The sequence below is a fragment of the Xiphophorus maculatus genome, chromosome 17, assembly GCF_002775205.1.
Source record: "Xiphophorus maculatus strain JP 163 A chromosome 17, X_maculatus-5.0-male, whole genome shotgun sequence".
Lineage (NCBI taxonomy): Eukaryota > Metazoa > Chordata > Actinopteri > Cyprinodontiformes > Poeciliidae > Xiphophorus > Xiphophorus maculatus.
In genome coordinates this window covers 3,256,346-3,273,800 of record NC_036459.1, presented here as the reverse complement: position 1 = coordinate 3,273,800, position 17,455 = coordinate 3,256,346, and the positions used below count along the sequence as shown (strand labels likewise).

At 37.8% G+C, this 17,455-nt stretch overlaps 1 protein-coding gene across 1 annotated transcript; it reads right to left on the bottom strand.

Annotated features, from left to right (window-relative positions):
• Positions 1 to 3,495: 3,495 nt before the first annotated feature.
• cct2 (chaperonin containing TCP1 subunit 2) lies at positions 3,496 to 12,052 on the bottom strand. Its single transcript, XM_005813609.3, has 16 exons — positions 11,967 to 12,052; positions 10,583 to 10,657; positions 10,403 to 10,468; positions 10,204 to 10,315; positions 9,623 to 9,699; positions 9,442 to 9,554; positions 8,403 to 8,605; positions 8,224 to 8,324; positions 7,031 to 7,158; positions 6,374 to 6,477; positions 6,140 to 6,259; positions 5,492 to 5,620; positions 4,883 to 4,986; positions 4,700 to 4,799; positions 3,792 to 3,933; positions 3,496 to 3,713 (listed from the first exon to the last, which is right to left on the bottom strand). Exons 1-16 carry the CDS (start codon positions 11,967 to 11,969, stop codon positions 3,683 to 3,685), a joined length of 1,608 nt encoding a protein of 535 aa, XP_005813666.1. The 5' UTR covers positions 11,970 to 12,052; the 3' UTR covers positions 3,496 to 3,682.
• Positions 12,053 to 17,455: the final 5,403 nt, after the last annotated feature.

Sequence of the window (17,455 nt, the reverse complement as noted above, 5' to 3'; positions counted from 1 at the left end):
TGGAAACTAATGCTAAAGTAGGAGACTAAACTCTGCCAGCTGAAGGAGGAACAGCTTATCCTGCTCTCTCTGGTCCTCACTGATAACTCTGGCAGCCAGTTATCTTTAAAGTCACAGATTTTATAGTTATATTTACATTATCGACATCATAACTGGATTACTTCAAATCTAAGGACTGGGGGGTTTGCTTACTTTTATTTTTACCTTACATTTCTTTACCTCCAAGTTGAACCAGGACAAAATGCCTCCAGCCGACCCCACGGACATTAGCAGTATTATACAACGACTTCAGTCTATAGAAATGAAGATTCAACAGCTGGAGGTGAACTTTGAAATCAACGCTAACTGTGGAAATGAAACAACTCTTCCTCAAATCAACGGAGAGGTCGTACGCCTCGCACCAAGCAGCTCACCCTGGAACGCTCTGGGTGCCAAGCCGAAACAAACGTCTCACACCGCAGATCTGATGAGGCGACTGACAGGGAGAACCCCTCACCTGGACGAATCAGCGTGGCCGGCTCTGAGCCGAAACCCACCTTCAACCTCAGCACCTGCTCCACCAAAGAAAAACAAACAAGCAGCTGCAACCAAAACGGTTCCACCGACCCGCTCCCAAGGACAGAGCGACCAGCCCGGGCCTCAAAACATTCTGCCTCTGGGAATCCCACTGAAAAACAGATTTTCTGTATTACAGCCTGAGCCTCTGAGTGAAACCTCGCCTTCAAACATCAACAATGAGGCAAGTCCATCACATCCACCCCCCAAAGCTCCAAAGGACAAAGCAACCACCAGGAAAACGAAAGGTATGCCAAGAGTGCTTATTGTTGGAGATGAGGCAGTAAATGGAATCAGTCACGTTTGTAATCCCAAGAAAACGAGAGTGATTTCTTTTCCTGGTGAAAATAAATCTTTTGAGTATCTTGGTATTGAGGTTAAAGGCCACAAACGAACTTTGACACTAACTTTATACAAAACTCCAACAAACGTGAAAAATTTCTTTACTGACTTGAATGAGCTTCTATCTCTTATATGTATTGATTATGATTGTTTAATAATTGTTGGTGATTTCAACATTCATGTTGACAACCCCCAAGACAGAGGGGCAAAAAAGCTCGCTAATATTTTAGAGACTTTTGGTCTAACACAACAAGCAACACACACTCAAGGACACACACTGGACCTGGTTATCAGTAAGGCTGTGAATATTTCCAATGTCTCTGTAACTGATGTCGCCTGTCGCATCACTTCCTGTTATCTTTGAAAGTTCTTTATCTTTTAACCCACTTGGACAAACAGCAACCATCACAAAACGTTCTCTCACTGACAACACAGCAGAAACTTTTCATCAAATCTACTCTTCTTCCTCACCCTTAATCTGTAATGACGTAGATAAGTTGGTGAAAGACTTTCAGTCTAAAGTCTCAGATATTATTGACTCCATTGCCCCAATTAAAGTGAAGGTTGGGTCTGGTAGGAAGAAATCTCCATGGAGAAAACCTATCCAGAAAAATAATTTAGCCAGAGCTAAATGTGTTAACGAATCACTTTCAAAATTAGAAAAGATGCTAAAGCGCTAACTTGCCTCTCCTACTGGCGCATTAGCAGAAATGATCAGCGATGTACATCCACATGGATTTAGGAGAATTTCAGAAAACGGCAGATGCATCCAAAAATTAAATTTGATTTTCCACAAAGTGGAGGTCGACAACATCTCTGGATACGAGTTCTGATTGGACGATTAAATGGTTGAATGTTGAACTTCTTTTGCCTGATAATAAACTGCCAGCCATAACAATTTCTGTCTTTTTTCGTCAGTTAATTTAAAAACATCAAGTAAATCTTTAAGGGACTAGCAGATTAAACTAATCTGTCTCCATTTAAAAAAATTACTTTGCAAAGTAGCAAAAATTAATGAGGGAAAAATGGATCCAGCAGCAACATGTATGGTTCAAACAAGGACAAGCGAAGGAAAATGTACATTTGTGTTTAAGGTGGCAAAATTTGAGTTTTTGATTTGTTTTGGACGATGAAAAAACAATTTTCCTTCAGTAAAACCGGACCGTGTGGTCCTGTTGGTTTTGTAACATTATATTTAAACTTTGAGGTCTTGGTCACTCTGACCTGAAGAGGAATATTGTTGCATCACAGAGAAAACTTCCTGAAGCCTCTGAAACTGGAGTTATGATGGAGAAGAAAACATCATGCTGCACAGATTTTGGTTTGATTGTTTTAAGCACAACAGAAAATAACAGCGCCTTTATTTTTTTAAAAGATTTTTAGTAATCTAGATGTATTTCAAGAATTACTTGAGGTCTAAAGTTCAGGTTTCATTGTGTAAACTGGACCAAACTGCTGGCCTGCAAGTTAAAATTAACTTCTAAATGTTCAGCTGGAATATTTGTTTAGAAACTTTATCAGCTGGACCTATTAGATGTTTAATAGCTGTTACAGTCTATTACACAAGTAAAATAACTCAGAACCTGAAACGATTATTGGAAACTAAGATTTTAGGTCTGTGAAATAAGACAAAGTACTAAAAACAAAGAAAGGGAAAGAAAAGGATGATTTACAGTCAAAAAATGTTTAAAGCCTAAAGCTGAAATTTTGACAAACATTTCAGGAAATGTGCAGCAGATTTTTTAAAACTTACATTTGTGGAAATCAGAATTTAGACACAAAAATAAAAACATCCATTCATTTTTTTGCATTTATTAGTGATGCCCATTCAAATAAATTAGAATATCATCAAAACAAATTAATTCAGAAATGTCTTATCATCTACACCACTGACGAAAACTGACAATTAAGGACGCAAGCAATTAAATTGCCGATTAACTGCGTATTAGATTGAAATTAGTTCCGTTAGATTAACTAATAAAGTCCGCTTAGACCTTCTTTCATTGTTGTAGGTTGGCCGCCATCCAGTAGAGGGCGCCGCTGATCATTCCTACGCGATACAAAATTAAAGATGGCGGCGCAGTTAATCCAGAACGGAAATAAAAATGGTCGAGTCCGGTGGTATGTAAAAGTAACTTAATGCGGTTCTATTAGAAATATAGACACTCATAAAGCTCCTTACATTTCCATATTTTACTTTTCTGCACAGTAACTGAAGAGGTTCCCGTTTTGTTATATTTTATAAATGTCTTAAGTTTAATAATGTCCATTGAGTCAGTATTTAATGCAGCTGACAAAATAATGTTAAAATTAAATGTTTTTTTAAATTCAGTATATTATAAAACATTTAGCTCTTTCTGTCATGGGAAGACATTCATACGAGAAAAGTGAGGTTTTTAAGAAAATGGCCACTTAAAATTGATCGTTAGTCCATAACACAGGAAGATTTGGACACAAAATGTCACTGCTAAGGACCTGGCCACTTAGAGTGCTGCAAACAGAAAGTTGAGTGGAAGGACAAAAAGTAGACATGCAAGTTTAATATTTTAACCATCAACGCGCTGCACCAAAAACATTTCACTCACAAGAGGCAGAAACTTGAGCTTTCGTTTTTATTTTAGTAAACAAAAACAACATCCAAACTTCCTTATCTAAATGTTTGACAGCAAATTGTAGCCAGATATCTGCGGCGCTGCGATGCTAACGGGAAAAAAGAAACCGTCTGGATTACACAGAGGTGATAAATAAATCTCATCCGTCTCCTGTTTGTCGTCTGAATCCTGGTTCAGCAGGGGTGATGGTCGGGGACTCTCTTCCTGCGGGAACAGTCAAAGTAAATTCAGGTGAGGTGAATAAATGGGAGGAAACCGTCTGCAGATTAGTGAGAGTCTCACCTGGGAGCAGCTTTGATGATGTTGTCGACTCTGAGGATCATCTCCGCCGCCTCGGAGGCGCTCAGCAGCATCTGGCGCTTCACCTGGAACGACTCGGTGATTCCCAGAGTCACCATGTCGCCTATCGAGCCTTCGGACATGTCTGCCGCAAAACCAGGAGGCTCACACAAAAACTCAAGGACTTTTCAAGGTAAGATGTCAAACTTTTCCAGCACAATACAAATAAGCTAAAAAAATAAGCGTTTATTACTGTTATTAATTTTTTGTGGTAATATTTCACATATTAGAGCAAGGAAAAGTAAACTAAATTAAATGTTATGTTCTGACTGGTTCAAGATCAAAACACTAATTTAACAAAAACAACCCCCAATTTTAACATTTCAGATATAAAATATAAGATTATCAATAAGTCATAGTTTAAATTATGTCACTGAAAAGAGGAAAAGACAATGTAAATAATAAATATATTTATTTAAAACATTCATATATTTGGTCATACTGTATTAAATCCCATCAGTTTATATTTAAACAAAACAATGTTGTATTGACCAGTATCAGGTTATCAGGTTAGTTTTCTGGCTTTTTCTTAAATAAAAAAAATAAGGGAATTATTCCAAATATAATTTTACAAAAACATAAATAAACAAGCAAACTAACGTTGATTTTTAATTATTTTGAATCGATTTAAAGCTTCCAGGAGTCGAAATTTTGATTTTCTATAAACTTTATTTTTTTCTGCACCTTTAATAAAGAATAATAAACATTTATTAAATTGAAGCAACTTAAATAAATCTTGTTGAACTTACTGCTGAAATTAAATAATTAAACAAAATAAAAAGAAAGTTAGCAAACAAATATTCGATGGTGTTTTTGACAGAAAAATAGAAACAAGCTGCTGGTTCTCTCACCCAGTCCATATGTGGTTTTGTTCTCTTGGTGTGCAGCTCTCAGTTGAGCCACCAGGTCGGCGCTGTCGTATCCGGCGTTGTCTGCGATGATGGTCGGCAGCTAAAGAAGAAAACAGGAAAAAAAGGGAAAGATGTTCAGTTTGTGCAAGTTTTGATGTTAATTTTTAAGAGAACCAAACGCACCATCCTGAGCGCTTTGGCGAATGACTCCATGGCAACCGCTTCCTTTCCTGGCGTCCTATTGGCCAAATCGCTCACCACCTTCGCCATCAGCATCTCAGAGCAGCCTGAAGGGGGCGACAACGAGGGTATGAGGGCAATGAGTGACAGAAGCTCCTCAGTTTCGACTGAATCCCTCGAATTTTAATAAAATCTCATCAAAAAAAGTCCAGATTTTCCTCCAGAAGTTTGAATATATCCAGGAATCTGGACTAATCCTTCAAAAAGCTTAAAATACACAGGATTAATTTTTTAAAAATTTGCCATTGGGTTTCCATAGTTACTACTGGTGCCATCTTGTTTGACAAGCGTGTTTTACAGCTTCTATTTATTTACACTTTGAATTCAGGTATGACAGAATGTTAGAGCCAGGATACTTTTTTTATTACAAGAATAAAGTTATATGACAATATAGTCAAAATAATACAATAAGCAAAATTCTAGTATGTGGCACTAATTATCCATCATACAACTCAGAGAAAAGGTGATTGAAACAAAGATCTATTAAAATTGGAAATCCGTTTTAATCTGAGGTTTTATTTTTAAAAGGCATCTGGGATTTTGTCACTGTACCTCCTCCGTAGACGGTGCGCGGCTCCTTCACAGTCTGAGCCAAAACGCAGAGGGCGTCGTGCAGCGAGCGCTCCGCCTCGTCCAGGATCTGCTGCGTCGCTCCACGCAGGACGACGGTGCAAGCCTCACCTGGGAGGAGGGCCGGGTCAAAGGTTAAACTCTCACTGACTGATATCTACAGCGAAGGTGTCACAAAACGGTAGCTTCAATCTGCATTAAGGTGGTCAAATAACGTCACTGTATGGAACAACAAAAGTGCCCTAAAACATGAAAACCATTTTAATTTTAGGTTTTACGACAGGAATCCCAAAAAAGTCTCCACATAAATTAGTAAAATTTTAAAAACGGCACTAACTGCGTTTAATAATTATATTTAAATCTGAAATATTTATTACGGTTACTTGTCATGCATTTATCATTAAATGTACAATCCAAAAATGTTATTTATACAACAAAAATACGTAAAAATGTAATACTTACTCCAATAGAAACATAATGCTTCAATAAAAATAAACTTTTACTAAGACTAAAGTCTCAAACCACGAATCCAAGTGAAGTTGGAAGATATTTACTTTCTCCAATCAAATGTTTTTTTCTCCCCTGAAAGAGAAATCGTTTCCTTTCTGAAGAGGATTCGTATGTTCGTACCCATGGCAACCCCAGAGAAGTGGAGGAGCATGTCCTCGCCGATCATCACCTCCTCGATCAGCTTGCAGTGACCGAGCTTCACCATCTCCGGGTGGTCGAAGGTGGAGGTGATCTCGCCGCCTGCGGACACGGATCCATCAGAACCGGAGCTCAAAATCCGCCCGGTAACCGCAAATAAATCCATTTACGAACCGTCTGACATGACGGATAATCAGAGGTGAGGATGAAACGTACCTGTGACGAGAGCGAGGCGCTCGACGCCGGCGAAGTCGGCGTGCTCGATGGCCATGACTCCAGCCTGAGCGAACAGCTGCTCTGGGTAGTTATAGATCAGCTGCCTGTGGCAAGAACAGCAACATTAAGTATTTACACCCCTGGCTCTCATGTAAGTGGTTTAGAAATACAAACTTCTGTTATTTTATTAGGACCAATACTGGCTGCTGGACCATAAAACTGCGCAAACTAAATTCAGTAATGGGAAATCACCACTTTTGATAACGATTGTGAACCAGGATTACGTCATTTTCACTTTATTGAAATCAGCGCATTTCCCAAAACTGCAATGGCGACTTTTCTTGCATCAGGCAAGTCGACATTAGCAGAATATTAAAGTTCAGCGCAAATTTGTAATGGAAAGCTACCAGCTGAGTATCTACTGACCAAAAAATGTGCAAACTGGAATAAAGAAACATTGCTTCATGGAAACAGGCGAATTTAGAAAAAACAAACAACAAAAGCTGATTTTTTCAAGCTGAAGATTTTTTGTGTTAGAATGAGGTGGTTTTTCTGTTAAACTGCGATTTAAACAGGTTTTTAAATTCAAAACAACATAAACGTGAAACGACATGCTGCAGTACCTTTGACCTCTATCGCCACCCTGAGCGTTTTTACCTGTTGATGAAGCAGTTGATGCCGTGCTTCAGGATTCGGTCGACTTTCTCCTTCATCTTCTGCTTCTCGGCTAGCTCGATCTCCGCAACCTTCGCCGTGGAGTCAACGCGAACTCTGGAGCCGAAGATCTGCCCGACGTCAGAGCAGAACAACAAATTAGTTCTGATAGATGGAGCGACTAATAACACCCACTTAGACTTTTAGTAGTGTAGTTTGGCCTCCAGCCAGCAGAGGACGCCACAGATCATCCATTAGCGGAGCCAGTTGATACAAAAACAAAGATGGTGGACCCATACCAGAATGGGAAAGAGAAACGGCCAGACAGAGTTCGTTGTGGGGTGTGAAACGAACTTTATGCGGTTCTGTTTTGAAATGTAAACACTTGACAAACTCTAAGCTTGTGAGGCGTAGCGTCAACCTCTCAACCAAACTCAATCATTTTAATTTGCATGATTTATCCTTTTTCTCTTTCTACCAAAAAATTGGATAATAAAAGTCTTTAGTCTGATGTTTTAATCTCAAACTTTTTTTAAAGGACAACTTTGTTTACAGATACTTTATGATTCATTTTATTTGTTGTTTCTGGTCCCAGTGTTAAAATGTTCATTAGAATGTAAAATTTATCGATCTTTGAGAATGTGTTCCTGCGTTATTGTATTACTGGAAAATGGTCTCAAAACCACAATATTATCGCAATAACTTCTGGGACGATTTATCGTCCAGAATAATTTACTATCATGGCAGGCCTACCAGTATTTAACAGCTGACAAAAATATTGATAAAATATAATATACTTTTTAAAAATTCAGCATATCATGACAAATGTTGCCCTTTATGTTAGGAGGACGGTCAGCTTTCTAGAGAAACTGCAGGTTTTTAAGAAAATGGTCGCTTATCAATCGTTAGTCGATACATAAAACCAATCAACTTTAGACCAACTCAAATCGATAATTTTTATCCCTATTGGATATTAATGAGATTGTCTTAGAAAAACAGAGTCTTTAGTCAGAGGTTTCTTCAAATTCGCTGCAACACAGACTGCAGCAGCCACCACCATCTACAAAAACTAAATTTTGAATTAAAATGAGTTGAAACAGGGTTTAATTTGCGTTTAGGATCAGTAAAGTATTTCTGAACTGAATGTTTTAATTGACTTTAGATGTTGTGCGGCGCTGATCTGGAGCGTTTTCTACCTTGATCTTGTCGGTGTCCATGCCGGTGTTGGCGATCAGAATCTTGACGTTCTCCATCCTCTTCGGTTGGTTCACCCCGATCTTCTTGTCCAACAGGAAACCTAAACGGGTTCACCGAAACGTCACAACGAGCCAATCGTACAGCAGAGCCCCCTCCGTCCGCCTGACGTGAGCCTCACCTTCGTCCAGGTAAGAGTCGGTGAGGCTTCCTCCCAGCTTCTTGATGACGTGGATCGCCTCCAGGTTGCCGGAGCCTTTCAGCCTCATGACGGCGTTCACCGCCAGCTTGGAGAAGTGGTCTTTGTGGTGCGTCAGCAGCTTGGACGACAGAGTGGTGCGGGCGATGTTCAGCAGGTCCTCCTGGAAGCGGTCCGGGTCGTTGCTGTGGAGACCAAACAGGACGATCATGGGAAATTTGTTTCATGAGCTACAGGGGTTAAATTAAGTTTGAAGACAACGCTAAATCTATCATGTATTATTGTTGTGAATTTTTTATGGTAGTACAGGGTTTCTGCAGGTCTGACCAACTCAAATTTAAGACTTTAAGACCTTTTCTAAGACCACCATGAATAGAATTTAAAGACATTTTAAAAATTTGATCAGAATTTGAGACTTTTTAAGACCATTATGAAAGAAATTTAACACTTTGCAAGCTTTTTAAGACTTTGACATGTAAAATGTTTAAATTTAAATGTTTTAAATGTTTAAAGACCATTATGAATAGAATTTAAGACTCTTAAAGACCTTTTAAGGTTTTTATCTGAATTTAAGATGTTTAAGACAATTATGAATTGAGTTTAAGATCTATATATCCAGAGAAATGTACAAACTTCGTCCAACCAACTGGTGATAAATTTGCACTAATCCATGATTCATGCAAAAAAAAAAAAAAAAAAAGCAAGCTAGCTACCAATGTATGTTAGCATCTAGTTAGCGGTAGCCTCAACAGGCTTGAGTGACGGAACGAAGTGAAAATATCTGAGTGTGACTCAAATTTTTTCTTGACAGAAATGTCGCAAGAAAAAATAAAAATAAAAATGGAGTGCAAGATTAGACAATGCAAAATTGTGTTTTTCGTCATTAGTGGAATATTTTTATTCAACTGGAAATAAAGTTTTGACTCAAACATATGCAGAAATCAGTTTCCAAACCTTGAAAACACCTGATTGAAATTCAAGCATTCTCAAGGATTTCCAGCGCCTGTGGATGTTTTCTGACCTGTGGTCGGCAGCAGCCTCCCTCAGAGCCTCCCTGGCCGCCTGAGTCGCCTTCCTCCAGCCGGAGATGATGGTCTGAGGGTGGAGCTTCCTGGCAATCAGAAGCTCTGCCTCCTGAACCAGGAAGAGGAAGATTAAGTGGAAGGAAAATCTCAGCTGCCTCCCAGTAGTACTGTATTTACCCTCAGCAGCTCGGCGGCGAGCACAGTGACCGAGGTCGTCCCGTCTCCGACTTCATCGTCCTGAACCTTCGACATGTCTGCAGAGAAATTACAACAGTTTGGCTCAACGTTTCAGGCGCCGCCTCATACAAACAAACAGCTTTTAAAGTTAAAATGTAACCAGCTGGTTAAGTGAAACAATTTCCCAGGTCAGAAGGTCAATAGCAAGTTTTTCATTTAACTCAAAAACAACTTTTATAGTGAAAATAAAAAACTAAGCATGAAGGAGAGAAAAACAGGGGGTGAGTGAAGAGATGGATGGATGGACGAGCATAATGATAGACGGATGGATGTACAGTTGGATGGATGAACAAGCAAACGGATGGTTGGATGGATGGCAGGATGAACAATCATTAACAGAACCAGATGTAAAAGACGAACGAACGAATTAAAAGAATGGAAACAACTTTCAGACGACAGGAAGTGGAATAAAGTTCGGAAACCAAAATAATTTTCACGACACTTAAACAATCAGAAGCTGCTTAACATCAGAAATTCAGAGAAACCCGTTTCTTTAGGAGCAACGTTCGGTTTCCACCCACCAACAAGAACCTTGGCAGCTGGGTTGTCGACGCCGATGGCCTTCAAGATGGTCGCTCCGTCGTTGGTTACCGTCACCATGCCGCCTTTTGCTCCACTGAGCAAAATCTTATCCTGCAAAACAATCAACGCACGTTATTCACCACAGAAAACCGATGGCATATTTATGAATAATAGCTCCAGGTTTTTTAGGCGACTCACCATTCCCTTCGGCCCCAGAGTGCTCTTCACCAGATCGCCAATGGCGATGGCGCCAATGAAAGACGACTGCAGATAAAAAAAAAAACCAAAACAACCAATAAATTATCATTTCACCCATTTATTTAAATGCCAGAGAGTAAAATGATGCTCCAAAATAAACATTTGCTCAAAAAAACCCACCAGTCGTGCAGTTTCTGCTTTTTCTTCATCGGCTCCGTGTTTGAAGATGCTGACCGGGGCCATGGATAGGGACGCCTGAGGAAGAGGAGGCTTTGAATTAACAAATTCACCGCTGATCTTCTTCAGCTCAACATGTAAATTATTTCAGTTTATCAAACGTTATGTGTGAAAACAATAATGTTTAATATAAACACAACAATTCATCAACTGATAACTCAAACTGGTAAATTTTCACCAAATGATGCTACATGTTATTTTTCCTGTTAGAATGAAATTTTGGCCAATAAAAGAAACAATTACCTTATTAACATAACTTTGGGGGGGAAAAATTACTATTTTACCTCTTGGTTATATTGTTAATTTATGACGGATATCTATAAGAAAAATTTACTGTTAATGTTTTCTTTAAATATATAGAAAACTTGAAATAACAAACAAAACCTGTTTAAAATGATGACAAATAAAAATGATTAACATATAAAAGGGACTTTCATACATCATCATGATGACATTGAATAAGCTGATGTTTTGCTGTATTTGAACAATGGAGTAGTTTTCTGAGTTACGTAGCTAATTTTCTCTTTATCTGAATAAGTTTATATGCATTTCTGCTCCTTTTCATTTATGGTTTCTTGTTGTTACATAAACTATTCATATTTATTTAATCGAATTAATGAAATACAAATAAATTGGGATAAAATGCAGTGAAAAACTATTTTTTGATCCTTTAGGGGGCTGCAATTATAGACACGAGGTGTGGCCACAACTTTTATTTTCTGAGTCCATGTGAACGCAACGGCAGCAGCTTAGCCCCGCCCCTCTGGAAACCGCTAGAAGCTTTAACATTAATTAAAAAAAATAACACAAAAGCATAAAACATCATGAACACACAACACCACTAATAAATTATAATAAATTGAGTTGTTTTTATCTCTCTGTCAGCTCATGCTAATCAAGGTCCAGTTCTTTATTCCTGACAGATTTATTTCGCTCATTTGTTCCTGAATGAGCCACAAAAGAGCAGCGCTGAGCTAACTAGCATGCTATAGGCCAACAGGGAAGAACATAACCAACCACACTGAAAATAAGACTAACATATGAACTTAGAGCAATATGTTCGCAGATGTAAACCCGACAGCTTTGCCGCAGTTGAGTGACTATAAAACTTAAAACACAGCCGTTAGCTTTTAGCCGCTAGCGCAACCACACCGCCCCATGTGCCTGCTCTTCACCGGTTTAGCACATCCTGCTAAATTACCGTTCAATTACCTCAAAAACTACGGAAAACAACTCCGGGACCGATTAAAAATCTGCTTAGCGGGCCGTCACTGTGAAAACTCTCATCTTAAGATCTGAAATGAGTTTAAATAAGAAGAAAACTCACCATGTCTGTAATTCAAGGGTGGAAGCAAAGCACGCACACCGAGGAAGGGCTGGACGTGACCGTGACGCAAAGACGTATCTGCGTGATGGTGCGTTCAAGGTACATAACGGAAAAAATCCATCGTACAGCTAATTAGAATTAACATACCTTTTGTGATATTACATGAAATTTAAGAAGATCTTCATACCTTTAAAGATGTTTAAATACTTAGAGTTGACCTACAAATTAAGATACATTTTAATATTATGGAAAAACACTAAACGTCACTGGGATCCACAGGCCTTTTTTCCTAAAACAAACCCGATCAAATTTCCCTTTAACTTCAGTGTGTTGCTAAATTCTCAGTGATTAGGCTAAATAGTTTCAGATCTTGTAGTTCCAGCATGAGGAAACTGAAAATAAGTGACAGTGATGATGAATAAAAGTGGTACGTGTATAAAGTCTTGTGGTAATTTAATTTGAATCCAATCATATTCTTTTTGAGATAATTTAAACATGAGAAGTTTAATTTTTTACATATGTAAATTGCAGAGTACCGACAAATTGTAATGAAGTAAGAGTAGCAATACTTCAACATATTTTTACTCAAGGTATCCGTCCAAGAAATTACTCGAGTAAAAAAGTATGTGGTAAAAAGTTAACTCAAGTACTGAGTATCTGATCAAATTATCATTTAATATTACAAAATCACATAAACACAGACAGTGTAGAAAAAATTACTCAAGTAAATGTAACTAGTTACTTCCCAACTCTGATAAATTGCCAAAATCCAAAAGTGAGTCCAATTCTCCATGGTGGAAAACCACATTTGGTGTTTCCTCTCATCCACTCAAAGGAGCTAAATGATTGAGACACAAGTGAGCTGAAAATGTCACATTTATTTCCTCATGTGGTATTTTAACTTCTGATTTTGCATCATATCTTCCTGCGCCTCCTGCCGTTGTGGCAGGAAGACTGGACCGGGAGGCAGTAGATGTGCATGGGAAACTTCCTGAAGTAGCTGCTCACCCAGGGTCTGCAGGAAATCACAGGAAACTCACTTCATGTAAGTGACTTTTATGAAAATGTATAAAAATTGAAAGCATTGTTGATGCGTGTTCAGCGCTGTGTCTGTAACTACTTGGCCACGCGCTGGCTCAGACTCAGGAAACACAGATTCTGCCACAGTAGTTTGTTTTCCTGCTGACGGATGAATTGAGCTTCCTGCTGCTGCGCAACGTCCAAACGCTGAGACTCCCGCAGCTCTCCTTCAATGTGGGTCAGCTGGGAAACAGCAGCAAGAAAATAAATAAATCCACTCCGTGTAGGTCACCAGATTTCAATATTGGGTTATTATCTACCAAATAAAGGAAAATCAGAATAAATAATTAAAGATAAAACATCAAATGAATATCAAAATCTAATCTCATAATTTTATTCTCACATCATTTCAACTTTATTCTAGTAATATTATGATGTTGTTCTCAAAGTATTTTATTCAATAGAATATTTATTCTCAAATATTTTTATTTGAAAGTGAAAATATGAAATTTAAGAGAACAAAGTTATTCTCAATTTTATGACATTTTACTAGTTACTTTTATGGTTGTATTTGTAATTATTGTTTAAAAAATACAGATCTATCCTGTAAATAAATCTTGGATCTCAATGAGAAAATCTAAAGGTCAAATAAAAAATTAAATATTTATTTAATCTCATATCAAATATTTCCATTTTATTGACATTTACAGTAAATAATTTTCATTCTGACAGTTAAGATTTTTTGTAATTTTTTACGATTAAAACAGAAAAACTTTGTTGATCGCAATTGATTTGTAAAGACAATAAATGGCTAAAATGTTTAAGGGGTGAATACTTTTTAGTGTTTTTAAAGGTTTCAAATGGAGAATTGGTTTGAAATATCCAAATGTTATGATGTTACAATATACAGCATTGTGCAAAAGTTCTGGGTCATGTCTTGACTGTTTATTTATTCCTTCACAGCAGCCTGAAATAAAGTTTTCATCCTTCACTTGTCCAGATTTTCTCTGTCGGCTGAAGGAAAAAGGACAGAAAATCAACAGTTTCCATAAACATCACCTCCTCTAACAGAGTCCTGTTCTTCTCCAGCTTCCTTGGCTGATCATAAACAGCCAGAGGAACAGAGTTGGACCGAAGCCGAACGTCTCGTCTCTCTGTCCTGGTCACACCTGGTTTACCTGTTCCACCTGTCTGCTGCTGCCGATGGGCGATCAAAGGCAGGAAGCCAGTGCTATCAGACCAGGAGAGAAAGAGAGAGAGAGTGATGAGTTCATATTTCACCTCATCGTGTTGTCATCTTGTTGAACAGCATGTGTGTGTGTTGACTGACACTGCTAATAAAACCCAAACACACACAACCGAGTCCTCTCCAGATGTAAACATCAGCAGGAAACAAAAATACATTTTAAAATATTGAATCTGATGGAGCCTGATGCAGAAAAACCTGCAGCATCCTGAGTGTTTTTCTGACATATTTTGACCTTCCAGGACACATAAAGACAGTTACAAAGTCAACCTTCTATCACCTGAAGAACATTTCTGGGATTAAAGGACTAATGTCCCAAGATCTAGAAAAATTGTCTTTAGAGTTTCCTAACTTATCAGTCAAAATATCAAGCTAAGCCTGTTTTGAGTAAAAGGTCACTGGGGATTTGTGGCCCTACTTACTACACCATTAAAATAAAAGTAAAACATTGGTTTTGTCCCTACAATTTTCTATTTTGGATATAAATTTATCATTAAAAATTTTATAGAAAGAGTAACACAAAAAGTATCCATCTGTACCTGTACTGTTTAAACCGTTCCTAAGTTGATCCGAGGGCCACTCGAAACTACTCAACGGACCGCAAATGGCCCCTGGGCCACACATTGGACACCCCTGCTTTAAATCAAGACTAAAAACCATATTTGATATGTATTGATGATTTAAATGAAGGAATTTGACAAAATGTCACGTTCATTTCTTGCTTCATAATTGGTAACTATATTATATTTTATATTATGTGTAAAGCAATTTGAACTGCCTCGTAAAAGCAAATAAAGTTGACTTAAATGGGTCTTTAACGTCAACTTTAACTATGTAGAAAAATTCAAGTAGCATAAACTAACATTAAAAACAGAAATTTTTTTTTTGAGAATTAAAATTTGACAAGTAAAATTTAAAAAAACTGTCAAAACCCTCACTTTTATTTCCACATCAGATGCATTTAAATCAGCTAGGTTGGAGCAGAGACACTCACTCTAATGCAGAGTTTTGTAGTAACTAGTTACTTTAACTTGAGTAACTTTTGTGAAAAAATTACTTCTAGGAGTGTTTTTACTACGCTGTGCTTTGAGTAGTTTTAATATGAAGTATTTCTATTCTTACATGAGTATAATAAAACCCTCTACTCTGATGCACAATAAAACCCAGTTCTCCTAACAGTTTGCCCCAAAATGTCCTACGAAGCAAATATAAAGGTTGATTTGGTCCCCAAAAACAGAAAAACAAACCGAACACGTTTCTGTTTCAGATTTGTTTTCAGATCCATCTGATCAGGGTAATGTATCCCACAGCCGAGATCCGCCGCAGAGTATCACAAACACACACGCTTATCAAATTCATCCGACCCGACCGAGTTTCCGTCGCCGCTTCAGACGGCGGTAGTTCTGCAACACGCCGTTACAAAATCTACCTTCCATTTTCAACGCTTTCTCTCCGTAAACCAGCCGTACAATCCCACAAAACCTCGCTGTGAGACGGTCGGGCGGTCCGATTCGTTTACCTGTGCTCTCTGCTTTCAGATTCCTCCTGGATCTGAGAGAGATGTCTGGCTCCCATCCTGCCCTGAAACAACAAAAACAAGAAACAAACACAAAGGATACAGTGTCAGTTAATTACAGACGGAGACCTGGAGGAGGAGAGAGACTGTTTCACCAGACAACGTTACCGCGGTGACAAGAGACATCTGCCCATCAGTATGGGGGCTGATAGACGATACCAAACACACACACACACACACACACGCACACACACACACACACACACACACACACACACACACACACACACACAAAGACAGCCGAGTGGAGATTAGTTACCTTTATCCTCTTAGGAACGTTACACCTGGTTTTGTCTTCTTTTATGAGGTTTTACTTCACGGCTGGAGCTGAATTACGGTTCTCCACAAACAAATTAATATATAAAAACACAACATTTCTGCAAGCAGAGGCGATGGCAATCAAGAATTTAACAAGATGTGTATTTTTTTATAAAATAAGAATTAATATTTCTGACAAAAAAAAAACACTACTAACTAGAGATTTTGTTTGGCCCTGACCAGATGTCAAGAACGGTACAAATTTGGGCAACAAAAACAAAAATCACATAAAGACCCCAAAACTTGGAAATTGTCTGAAGCCCTTTTTATGTTTTATTGATATACATATTTCATAAAAATGATGTTTTTTGTTGAGCAGGTAAAACAAATAAAATTAAAAAAAAAAACCTGTAGTTTCAATTTGCCAATTTTGATGCCAAAAAGTTCGGACACCGCGATTAAATTAATGTTTGTGCAAACATTAATTTAATCTGAAATAATTAGAAATTAGCGATTAGTACTTAGAAACTAATATCCGTACGTCTGAATTATTAAATTAAATCATAAATATCAGTCATCAATCCAAACATCGCCCATATTTTAATTGGTAATTTTACACAGCAATATTATGACAACAAATATTAACAATAATGAACTGAATATTAAACTAGAAAGTGTGCATTTCCTATGAAAATGCAAGTGTGAACATAGTTAGGTTTGCTGGTACTTACAGGGTCCATTTCTGGTCACGTCCTGTTTCCGTCCAGTAACTCAGCCTTCCTCTCTTCAGACGAGGCGTTTCGCTCTGAGACCTCAGGAGTTTGTGCTGTTCGTCCTCCACCTGAATTAGTCATCAGTCTGCTAGTGAGTAATCAGCTCAGGTAGATGACATCATTAAGAAGGGAAATACTTAATGTGATAAATATTACATTTACAGAAATAATTTTACCCTACACTCCCAGTATGATGGCGTCTTATTTTGATAAAGGAATACTAATAAATTTAATTTATCTTGCAGCATACAGATCTTTAGGTAATTAAGGCCTCATCTTGGATAAAAACAGGTTTTTTGTTGAGACTTCTTTAAAATAAACAAATAAATCAACCTATCAAAAATCTGAGTGGACACAAACATCTAAAGAAATATAAAAATAACAGTAATTACATTATGCTGATTATTTTAATAAGCTATAAGAATAATGAAACAACAAATTTCAAGACCAAAACTCCAAATATGTACGACTGACGGCTAGGAAGGTAACTTCTATAAAAATATTAAATTGATTAAAGGTGACCTATAACTCTGAAAAATGAGCCTTTTCAAAAACTTCCAAAATGTAACATCACAAATCTGTAGGCACTTTCCGTTACCTAGCAACCCCAGCCAGC

What these genes read in the sequence shown, in the direction of transcription:
- cct2 (XM_005813609.3), bottom strand. An exon ending in GAGGCTGCTGCCGACCACAG is followed by an intron (nt 8,606 to 9,441) that starts GTCAGAAAACAT and finishes TGGTCTCCACAG; the next exon opens with CAACGACCCGGACCGCTTCC. An exon ending in ATCATCAAAGCTGCTCCCAG is followed by an intron (nt 3,714 to 3,791) that starts GTGAGACTCTCA and finishes CTGTTCCCGCAG; the next exon opens with GAAGAGAGTCCCCGACCATC.